Source organism: Ovis canadensis, chromosome 23 (genome assembly GCF_042477335.2).
Source record: "Ovis canadensis isolate MfBH-ARS-UI-01 breed Bighorn chromosome 23, ARS-UI_OviCan_v2, whole genome shotgun sequence".
Taxonomy (NCBI): Eukaryota; Metazoa; Chordata; class Mammalia; order Artiodactyla; family Bovidae; genus Ovis; species Ovis canadensis.
The window spans coordinates 24,314,711-24,327,075 of NC_091267.1; the positions used below are offsets into that span (position 1 = coordinate 24,314,711).

At 42.8% G+C, this 12,365-nt stretch overlaps 1 protein-coding gene across 3 annotated transcripts in view; it reads right to left on the reverse strand.

Annotated features, from left to right (window-relative positions):
* The window catches only part of CDH7 (cadherin 7), a 141,333-nt gene that overhangs the window by 72,819 nt on the left and 56,149 nt on the right, over nucleotides 1–12,365 (reverse strand). For all 3 annotated transcript variants that reach the window (XM_069569164.1, XM_069569162.1, XM_069569163.1), the window contains one exon: nucleotides 1,081–1,375. In XM_069569164.1, coding sequence (XP_069425265.1) covers nucleotides 1,081–1,375 — 295 coding nt within the window. The remainder of the gene's footprint in view (nucleotides 1–1,080; nucleotides 1,376–12,365) is intronic.

The following is a 12,365-nucleotide window of genomic DNA, read 5'->3' on the forward strand; positions in this document are numbered from 1 at the left end:
TAAATAAACTTCCTCCTTTGGTACCATAAACAACAGGAAATGAAATATATAAATCAACTGGTCTCTGTTCTAGCCTCAATTTTTTTTTTATTATCTTGTAAGATCATCCATATCTAAGTTACATACTGGCTGAAAACTATTCCAAAGGTAGCTAAACAAGTGGAATTTAAAAGAGAATTTAATAGTATTTGAAATACAGTATATACTAAAGGTAATCTACTTTCTATTTTTCCAGTCATGGGGCAATGGTCAGAAGCCCTGTTGGTATAACAGCCTTCATTATTCTTTTATATATCTCACACTGAGCATCACCTTACCATCATTATAAACAGTATACATTTGAGTATAAATTCTCATGCATCTAAATTTCTGGAGAAATTACAAAAAGATTAGTGGTGGCAGGTGAATGGACATTTATGGGCTGAAGCACACTCTACAAGAAACAGACCACATGTTAGCCTGGCTACACTGATAGTCTACCTGATACCCTGGCCCTAGAGACATGCTTAGAATAGTGAATTATTATCCTAACATGGGGAGAAAGAAAACTAAACCATCACAAGAATGTGTCTGGATTTTTTGTTTGTTTGTTTGATACTAAGTTTATTCAGAAGATTTTTTTTTAAACCTCTTAAGCATAATTTTAATTTTTTTTTTGGTGGGGGCAGGGGTTGGTGAGCTGTACCACACAGCCTGTAGGATCTTAGTTCCCCTATCAAGGATCAAACCCAGGGTCTGGTCAGTGAAAGCACCAAATTCTAACCACTGGTCTGCCAGGGGCTTCCCTCATTTTTTATATTTTAAATATTAAATTGAAAAGGGATGCTAAGACCTACGTAATTTCTTGAAGACACTGAGCAGTGTAAAAGAAGAATTTCCAAATTTCCGTACAAATAAAATAATGTGTCAAAAAGTAGAATTTAGACACTGGCCACTAACACATCTCAAACATTCCCTCACTCAAAATAGTAATTTCTATACAAATATTAATGTGATATTTTTCTGGTACTTATGATGATTTAATTTTAAACACAAACCTCCCCAAATCAGATAGTGCCAGACCAACTTGCGCTTACTCACCCACAGGCGACATTTCGGGAACCCCTGCCGTATACGGGCCATCCAAGAATCTGGGTTCGTTGTCGTTGATGTCCTGAATCTTGATGACGAACTCGGACTCGGGTTCCACGGGCTTGTTGGTGAGCCGGTCCAATGCCTGGGCTCGAAGTGTGTAGTAGGCTTGCTCCTCGCGATCCAGCCTCTTGGTAGCATGAATATCCCCAGTGTTCTCATCAATAATGAAAATGGAACTTGCCCCTTCGCCTGACAAGATGTATTTGATGGAACCATCTCCTTTATCAACATCAGAGTGAAGCTGGTGAAAAATTCATGTGAGATGAGATTAACTTACAAGAGAGTCAGCGATACGGAGATACGTAAAAATAATTCTAAATGTCAGGCAGCAGCACATGAAATTTTATTGTTCTTGGAAAGATAAGCGGGCCCGTATTGTGCACAGTGGAAAAGGCTATTTAGAATGTGTCAGCTTGCACTCGTGAGCAAGACAATTGCATTTCTTCTGGTACCCAGCCTCACTTCCAAAGGAATTTTATATCATTCCCAAAGTTAGAAACTTGTCTATCTTTGCCAGTTTTAGCCATCTTCACTGACCAGAGCAGATATTCAGTAAACATGTACAACCAGTCAATTCAATCATATTCCAAGCAAAGGGACTTGTTCGAAAGCATTCATAAGTTTAGATCTGATACATTATGTAAAGTGCTTAGAAATCATCACATCCTTTTCGGGTACCCTTTCCTAGCACCCCCACAACTTCTCATGATTATTAAGTATGGATGGCTGTCCAGTCACTAAATGAGTCTCCAAATCCTTCTATATTTTAAAATTTGAAGCTGGAAAAAAAATTACACTGCTCTCTGAAGTAGGAATTTTAAATCAATATGTGCTTGAGACTTCAACTAAAACCTTTCTTGAAATACCAAGCACTGCATTAGATTTGCATGATTAACCCCGGCTCTGGCTGCAGGGGCAGCCCCTACTGATTTGCATTTCATATCTGGAGCTGTCCCTTCTGTGTATGTCAGAACATTATGTCGAACAGAGGAACCTGAGGAAACTCGGAAATAATTACATCTTTCCCTGAACTTCATAACCTGAGAAATGCAGCACCCAATCCGGAATTTCAACAATCTTTTATCCTCAGGAACTGCTGTGATTCTGGACTGCAATTAATACAAAGGCGAAAACCCAATTTACCAAATAGCAAGGCTGCCTTGCAGAACTATGTTGGCACTCAAAACTATGTTGGCACTCTTTAAAAGACAAGGTGCATGGGGCTTCCCAGGTGGCTCAGTGGAATCCACTGAGTGGATTCATTGTAAGAATCCACCTGCCATCGCAAGAAAAAGACCAAGTGCGAAAAATATAGGATATGAGAAACTATTCAGGCAAGTAGGTACCCAGTCCATTTCCATCTTTAGCTGTTGAGGATACTGCATTTGTACCATGAATTTCTGTGAGTGATCCTTCCATTGCACTGTAACAGCTGTGTTTATACTCGGCTTTGGAATACTTAAGTACCTGATTCATGCTTTTGTTTCTGTAGTTTTCGGCCAGGACAAAATGATACCAAAAAATTAATTTCTGGCACAAGTTTTAATTTAGCTTTGTTCAGAGTTGCATTAGCGAGTGAATCACTCTGCAGCAAGATTATCCAGCATATGGAGAAGATGTGTTCTTGAAATATAATGAATTATTTAATTTTCTTATGTCATTCTCAGGGTGTCTATTACATACATATGTAATAGCTTGTATGAGACAAGCTAAAAATCCCTAAAGTTTGACTTATTGAGTACTCCCTGTGTTCCAGGAACTACTGTTAATATTCTCTACAGAGTAACCCATCCCAGGCTCACACTAACTGACTTCATCATCCTTTTAACAGATTAGGAAACTGAGGTAGAGAAAGGCCTGCGGTCACGTGGCCCCTCTGCAGCTGCATCCCTACAGGTGGCGCTAGTGGTAAAGAAGCTGCCAATGCAAGAGGCATGAGAGATGTGGGTTCGATCCCAGGTCCGGAAGATCCCCTGGAGGAGGGCATGGCAACCCACTCCAGTATTCTTGCCTGGAAAATCCCATGGACAGAGGAGCCCGGCGGGCTACAGTCTACGGGGTTGCAAAGAGCTGGACACGACTAAAGGGACTCAGCGCACAGCACGCACAGCCTGGTGGAAAGCCCGTCCTCTGCTCCTGCACTGGGATCCTGCCTCTGGTGGACATGCTGTGTCCTGTGAGGGGAGGACATTAAAAGCTGCTACAAAGGAGAACTCAACCCAGGGCAGAATAAACAACCCATCCCCACCAGATCGCCCCCCTAGATCTTAAAGATGCTCAATGCTTCCAGGGGTTTACATCAACACCCTTCACAATGTGCCAGAAGGGACCTTTCTGACATCAAAGAACAGCAGTAGACTCCACCACATTCAACAATATAAAGACCTGAGTCCAGAGACAAAAGATGACAGGTGAGAATAAAGCGGGGCTCCCCTGGTGGCTCAGTGGTAAAGGATCCGTCTGTCAATGCAGGAGATGCAGGTTCAGCCCCTGGGCTGGGAAGATCCCCTGGAGAAGTGAATGGTTGCCGACTCCAGTGTTCTTGCCTGGAGAATCCAATGGACAGAAGAGCCTGGTGGGCCACAGTCCACGGAGTCGCAAAGAGTCAAACACGACTGGAGTGACAGCACAAGCAAGGAGCAGAGTCCCCCGCTGCACACACCTCTCACAGCCACTCTCTCGACCCCTCCTTGCCTCATCTGTTCCTCTCTGCATTAGCAGAGGGTCTCTACACTATTGCTGATGGTAGTGTGAAATATTAGAAAGAGCTTCTGACCATGGAAATACATACGTAATACCCAGGCTGCATCTTTAACCAAAGGTATGGACTCCCATTCATGGGACCAGCCCTTGTGATTCATTTAACTAATTCCTATCAACTGAAGATGGCTGTCTTCACAGCATGGTGATCCGATGTTCTCGGGGTATTCAGTTAAGGGAGGACACCTTCCTCTCCACAAAATCCTGACTGACCTTCAGCCTGAGCTCTGATGCCATATTTGACGTTATGTGATATCGTTAGTTTTCTCCATTATTGAGAGCGAAAGAACTGAAAGGTAAAAACGGCTCATATTTCTTGTTTTCCCAGTCATTCAAGGATCAGCATTCTTCTCTTCCACATCTAACTGCCACCACCATCACCAACCCCTCCCCCGCCACACACACACATGCACACGCACACATCTATTGCAGGAGCCCTGAAATCCACCACCCTCCCCATCACTGACATTTTTCTCCTAGCTGGGACTATTGCTAGGCTTGTAACCACTGCCAAAATTCAGAAGCATAAAAACACTGTGAGTCTAACCTGGTGTATTTGCAAGGTTAGTAGAGGCATCTGTGGTTGAAAGTAAATGATCAACCAGGAAACATTAAGATGGAGATGAAATTATCAATGATTCCCACACTAAATCTGTAATGCTTCACCCACTACACTATCCTTAATAGGTGAAGTGGAACCCATGCTGTTGGGGAAAACTAATACCCTTCTGTGATGAAGAAGCATGCTCAGCATAGAAAAATGCTGAGAAACTACAGAATGGCAATCTAAGATGCGTGTCAACGCAGTCTCCCCCGCCTCCTCCACACACACACAAACACGGCTGCACAGTCTTTGTAAAGGACTATTACAGACTAGAGTAGGACGCTTTACAGTGAAGACCTCTGGCCAGGGAAAAAGAAATTTCTATGGTCCCAATACGGTAAGTGAACAAATTAGCAATAAATGAAAAACACCATAAAAACAAAGATTTGTACTCAATTTGGAGCAGAGTTGAACTCATGATGTTTTGCCTGTTTCATTTGCCAATATCCCCGTAAACCTGATCTTTTGATTCAACTAAGCAATAACAAAATCTTGATTTCTCACCAGAAAAAATAAAATAAAATAAAACCTCATTTTTACTGTCTGCATCTCTATATCTTTTTCAAAATATTTGTTGTGGCTCCAAAAGTAAATATTTACATTTTTCTTTTTTTTTTCTTTTTTTTTTTTTTTGGCAAATGAGCACACAGTGAGGGGCACACATCTCTTAGCTGAGTCCAGCTCATGATAAGGCTACCAAACAAGCATAGAGGCGAACCAAGTATGATGCGAATCCAGTGTCTCTGTGTCACCACTGTGTTGGATAACAATGTAAGAACATGAAACTGTTGGATTCCATCATAATCTACCCAGGTCAGGATGCAAAGCACACTTCACATGTGCCTGAAGTATAATCTGTTTAATAATCCACTATGAGGAGAAGATGGGACAAATTGAGAGATGAACACTGACATAGATATACTACCACGTATAAAACAGAGAGCTAGTGGGAAGCTGCTGTCAGGCAGAGGAAGCTCAGCTCAGCGCTCTGTGATGACCTAGAGGGGTGGGAGGGAGGCCCAAGAGGGAGGAATATATGTATACACAGAGCTGATTCACACTGGACAGCAGAAACCAACACAATATTGTAAAGCAATTATTCTCCAGCTAAAAAACAATAATAATAATCCACTAGGCCTCCATCATCCCACACTCAATGGAATACGCACTCATCACCTCTAACCCATTAACCCTTTCTTCAGTCTTTCTGAACAATAATCCCAGCTTGGAATCTTAAAATCTTCCACTTGGGCTGTAACAAAACTCCCCGGCGACTATTCACGTTGAATAACTCACATCATCTACGCTGTTACATTGCATGTCAGCAATGATCTTCCTAAAACTACACTAAAGTATAGTATAGGGTGTGTCACAGCCTTCATCAAATATATCTAATTGCTTCCCATGGTCTCTGGGTTTAACCCCAGATCTTAAGCACAGGCTCCATGTGGCCATGGGCCATCCCCCCAGTGTCTCTTTCCCGCATCCGAGAGGGCTCTCTATGCCCCAGGCACCTGGGATCAGTCACTGCGGCCGGAGCAGAGCAAGTATGTCCATCCCTTTATAGACCCAGCCTCCATCGTCTCATCCAGCATCTGACACCCAGGTCGACATAACGAAAGGTCCCTTTTACTGAAATGTTAACAATCCTATTTCCTCCCCCCCCCCCAAGACACGTTGTTTGCATTTCTCTGACAAAATGCCTTTAATTCTGCTTTCTACTGAAAATCTGGTTTAGCTGTTTTCACACTCTAAGAGCTGGGTTCTCTTTATCATCATATTCCACATACTTAACAAACCACTGTAGTAAATTTTGTAAATTTATAATTCACTTTGTGAAACAGTAGTGCCTGTTTTATTTCCATTTCTATCCTTTTAAGTTTTAATAGCATTAAGTAGAAAGAAAAGAGACTAAACAAATAACATCCCGTGTCTCTGGTTTGTTCTCGCTAATCCTCTGAAACCAGGGAGAGGGAATTCAGACACCTTGTTTTCTATGCCCAGGGTAATACTTGCACATTGATACCCTTGTGTTCCCCAAGAGGCAGAGTCCTGCAGGGACAGGCATGCTTTCTTATTCTTGCTTCCCTAAGTCTTATACAGTACTCCACACAGACACAGATGCATAAAGAGGGTTTATAGACTGTTGGATGTTCTCAGATGGCAGAATACCATGTTTTTGATTAAAGAATCTGCCTGCAGTGTGAGAGACCTGGGTTCGATCACTGGGTCGGGAAGATCCCCTGGAGAAGGGAATGGCAACCTACTCCAGTATTCTTGCCTGGAGAATTCCAGGGACAGAGGAGCCTGCTGGGCTACAGTCCATGAGGTTGCAAAGAGTTGAACACCACTGAGCAAATAACACTATGTTTTCAATTTAAGATTATAAAGAACAACAGATCAATACACTGCATTCTAACATTTTTCTTGCATTTATTTAATCAACTAGGACCTGATATAAACTACCTGATCTATCACTGTGATCCATCTGAAAATGGAAAATATTCCTCAATCTAGTGAGGTAAAAAAATCAATTCGATATACCGACCCACTTTTCTTCCCTCTATGAACACGTTCCACTCTGCTTGTTTCTGACCCGACTGTTGATCTTGTCTTTACTCTCCTGGTTCCCCTCCTCTATAAAATACCTGCACTTGAACTTCACTGAACAACTGTGACAACTACTTGAGATGATGTAGAAGGGTATGATTATAAATTACTATAATGTCAGGACTGTACTTATTAATGTTTTGCTTTTGAAAACATTACACTTTCATATCATAAAAAAGGCCAATATAGTCATCAGATGAAACTGAGAATGTTATCATGAAAGATAATGTTTATCATGAAAGTTTTGACACTAAAAATATAAAACTAAAAAAGAAAGCCTCCGTGATCCTCAATGATGAAATACAATGATGGAAATACTTAATGTTATATTTAACATTATAATTAATTATAATTAATGTTATATTTAATTTTTTTGTAATGAATACTTGTATAAAAAATGCAAAATGCATATAGAAACAAAAGTTTATGCTGCTACATTTCTGTTCAAAAATGGAGTAATGATGGCTGAACACAAAATATGCATATGTTCCTTTGAACAGCATGTTAACCCATCAGAGAATGATTTATATACTGAACATCAGGCAAAAGATTTCTAAGGTAAATTTTCTACTGCTGATTTACTTATTCTAGTTATTTTTTTTTTAAGTTTAAAACTGTGTTACAGATTGTTAGAACTCATGCAGTTTACTTTTGCTAAACTTTCACAAGGTTAAAATAATAAGTATGGAGGGCAGCTTTAAACAATAATTGGCAGGGAAAAAAAACTGCTTGAATATACACATTACGTTCAAGTTTTCTTTTCTCATTATGCTTTTAAATAGATATTTTCCACTTACCACTGGACACGATGTAATTATCAAGCTGTTGAAGAAATATTACAGATGAAAACAAGTACAAGAGTCATTTTTTTTTCTGGTTGAAGTATTCCTAATTTATAATTATCATTGTGATCCAGGGTAATGGAACACAATTTTCTTGTGAGGCATCTTTGAGGAAGATGCGTGGTTTAAGAAGCATAGGTATTAATTACTACGTGCATACACACTAACTCGCCTCATTTGCGTCCGACTCTTCGCACTGCTATGGACTATAGCCCGCCAGGCTCCTCTGTCTGTGGGAATCCCCAGGCAAGAATACTGAAGTGGGTTGCCATTGTCTTCTCCACGGCATCTCCTGACCCAGGGTTCGAACCCATGGCTCTTCTGTCTCCTACACTGGCTGGCAGGTTCTTTACCACTAGCGCCACCTGGGAAGCCCTTCTTTACTACACATAAAGGGCTTCCCTGATGGCTCAGTTGGTAAAGAATCCACCTCAATGCAGGAGACCCAAGTTCAATTCCTGGGTCGGGAAGGTCTGCTGGAGAAGGGATAGGCTACCCATTCCAGTATTCTTGTGCTTCCCTTGTGGCTCAGCTGGCATAGAATCCGCCTGCAATGTGGGAGATGTGAATTCAATCCCTGGGTTGCGAAGATCCCCTGGAGAAGGGAAAGGCTACCCACTCCAGTATTCTGGCCTGGAGAATTCCATGGACTGTATAATCCATGAAGGTAAAAAGAGTTGGACATGACTGAGTGACCTTCACTCACACACTCATAAAGTAATAAAGGAGGAGAATATGACACAGAACTATTTAGGAAAGATTAAAACAGACGGGGAAACAGTGGAAACAGTGTCAGACCTTATTTGGGGGGGCTCCAAAATCACTGCAAATGGTGACTGCAGCCATGAAATTAAAAGACGCTTACTCCTTGGAAGAAAAGTTGTGACCAACCTAGATAGCATATTGAAAAGCAGAGACATTACTTTGCCGACTAAGGTCCGTCTAGTCAAGGCTACGGTTTTTCCTGTGGTCATGTATGGAAGTGAGAGTTGGACTGTGAAGAAAGCTGAGCGCCAAAGAATTGATGCTTTTGAACTGTGGTGTTGGAGAAGACTCTTGAGAGTCCCTTGGACTTCAAGGAGATCCAACCAGTTCATCCTAAAGGAGACCAGTCCTGGGTGTTTGTTGGAAGGAATGATGCTAAAGCTGAAACTCCAGTACTTTGGCCTCCTCATGCGAAGAGTTGACTCACTGGAAAAGGGAGGGGTTGGGGGCAGGAGGAAAAGGGGACGACAGAGGATGAAATGGCTGGATGGCATCACTGACTCGATGGACTTGAGTCTGAGTGAACTCCGGGAGATGGTGATAGACAGGGAGGCCTGGAGTGCCGCGATTCATTGGGTTGCAAAGAGTCAGACACGACTGAGCGACTGAACTGAACTGAACTGAAAATCTGCTAGAACAGCTCTTAAAAGAAAAAAAACACAAACAGTATATTTTGAAAAGGAAGGACTACTATGAATTTTTATCCTCAGGAAAAGTTCACCCTAATGCAGTGGCAAGAGACATTCATTCTGGGGTTCAGTCCATACTAAGCAGCAGAGTGGTATCAACAGATAGGTCCAGGCAAAGGAACCAGAGGTATGTCTACTGAATCTCTGCATCTTAGCTTGCTGCCTTCAGTTTAGCTTAGCCTCTCAGTCGTGTCCGACTCTTTGCAACCCCATGGACTGCAGCACACCAGGCCTCCCTGTCCATCACCAACTCCCAGAGTTTACTCAAACTCATGTCTATTGAGTCGGTGATGCCATCCAACCATCTCATCCTCTGTTGTCCCCTTCTTTGACTGCCCTCAATCTTTCCCAGCATCAGTGTCTTTTCAAATGAGTCAACTCTTTGCATCAGGTGGCCAAAGTATTGGAGTTTCAGCTTCAACATCAGTCCTTCCAGTGAACACCTAGGACTTATCTTCTTTAGGATGGACTGGTTGGATCTCCTTGCAGTCCAAGGGACTCTCAAGAGTCTTCTCCAACACCACAGTTCAAAAGCATCAATTCTTTGGCACTCAGCTTTCCTTATAGTCCAACTCTCACATCCATTCATGACTACTGGAAAAACCATAGCCTTGATTAGACGGAGCATTGTTGGCAAGTAATGTCTCTGCTTTTTAATCTGCTGTCTTGCTGCCTTGATCGCACCTAAATCCCAGTTTATTGCTAGTTATAGATCAGTCAAGGCTATGGTCTTTCCAGTAGTCACGTACACTTATAAGAGCTACACAATAAAGAAGGTAGAGAGCTGAAGAATTGATGTTTTCAAAATCTGGTGTTGGAGAAGACTCTTGAGAGTCCCTTGAACAGCAAGGAAATCAAACAAGTTAATCCTAAAGGAAATCAACCCTGAATATTCATTGAAAGGACTGATGCTAAAGTTGAAGCTTCTGTACTCTGGCCACCTGATGTGAAGAGCTGACTCACTGGAAAAGACCCTGATCCTGGGAAAGATAGAAGGCTAGAGGAGAAGGGGCAACAGAGGATGAGATGGTTGGATGGCATCACCGATTCACTGGACATGAGCTTGGGCAAACTTCGGGAGATGCTGAGGGACAGAGAAGCCTGGAGGCTACAGTCCATGGAGTTGTGAAGAGTCAAACACGATTTGGTGACTGAACAACAGCAACAACCAGTCAGCATCCTCGGTGTTCACTTAGCCTTAAACCCTGAAGTGAGGATAAAATGAAGTAATTATTTGTAAGTATTTTGTAAAATGCCACTTTCTATCCATACATGTACATCCACATAGAGCTGTACCATGAAGTACCTGCCTTCCTTAGTGGGGGAGATCTTGCGTTAGTTTGAAAAAGTTCTACGCTCATGGCTATGGTGTGGTTACTCGGAGCTTCATGTAAAGAGCCCTGCCTTTTTCACCAGGGACTGAGTGAAAGCAGCTCAGAGAAGCATTTTCATTCCACGTGCTACATGCCACTCCCTAGAGAAAGCTCCACGGCACACATCTCATCATCTCTCAGTTGCTGTCTCCAGGACACATATCCATACCTTTCAACCAACTGAAAAAAAAATCTGCCTGGAGTCAGCTTCTTACTGATCAAAAGTCCTTGTCACCTAATTTCATCATGAGAGCGCAGTGTTCTCCACTTCTTGGCTCCCGCCTAAATGCCAAGTCACAAAACAGAAGCAGTTAGAGAGCAAACCCTTGGAAGATTTCAGCTCTCTTCTCAGGAGGATGACTTTAAATTTCACTTCTTGAAGTGGAGGTTGAGCAGAATTTTCCCACAGAAACACTGCATGTCTACTCAAAAGAATTAACAATTTCATCTGCCATATGCTTATGATAAAAATATCAGAAATTCCGCAGAGTCAGACTCAACTCAGCCACTGAACCACAACAAAGAAAACAAACTGGGAGTGGAAAGAAAATACTTATGATTTCAAACCTCAGAGGTTCTTCTCACACTCGAGACTCCCCTGCAGGGGATCCACAGTGGGTCACCCCCATCCCATCCCACTTCATCCCAAAGGCTGGGCTGCAGCACCCAGTTCAACTACTGGAAGTGCTGGAGTCAGTCTCTCTCAGCCCTTACCACTTGCTGTAGGAAAACACCCTCTATTGGAGGGAGACGCCTCCTTAAACATCACAGAGCTTCCTGGGGCAAGTAGAATACACAAGACCAGGAACTACAATTATAATGGGAATGCCTGTGTTATCCTCATTCCTACTGATGCTTCTGTTTCAAGAGCAAGGTGATTCCACCAGGTTCAAAGTGCTCTCTGCCTTGTCCCCTGGACTCCCTGCACCAAGGGACCAACAAGCAAAGAGAAGCATTGCATCCTGGTAGGTGTAATTCATTTTGACCACCAGGAGGAGGCAGGCTTCTGTTACACGATGGAGACAGGAAGACAGGCTCAGCATCCGGGCCCTTGGGTCACTCCTGATACTCTCTTGCCCCATTTTGATGCTACAAGTGCAGGAACCTCAGCCTGAGGCAGGCTGGGTGATGAGAGGAAAATGGTGCATACTGATTGGAACCTGGAGACCACCTACAGCATCAGGGGCTGTAGTTCATCTTTCTGACCTTCCTGTAAATCCCACCAAGAAAAGAGGTCAAATATGAGCTATAGGAGCTGCCCCCTGAACTGACGACCTCAAGCCTGGGGTCGGGGCCCCTCTGGCAGTCATCATGGGGTGTCATGGCAGTGACCTCCCAGGTCCACTTCCTACCTGACCCCAGGAAATGCTAGGAGTGCCAGGTGCTGATGCTTCTCAGCTAAGTTCTTCCTAAAAACTGTCACTCACCTAGGGGATATTTATGAATCTGGCAAATTGCAAAAAACGGCACAAGAGAGCCAGTTTGCTGAAGGTAATACTTCCTTCTCGGGGGCATCCCCCAGGCAATGACTGGCTGATTTCAAGCTCCCTCTGCTCCCCTGATCCAGGTCGACTCTGAAGAGCCTTGC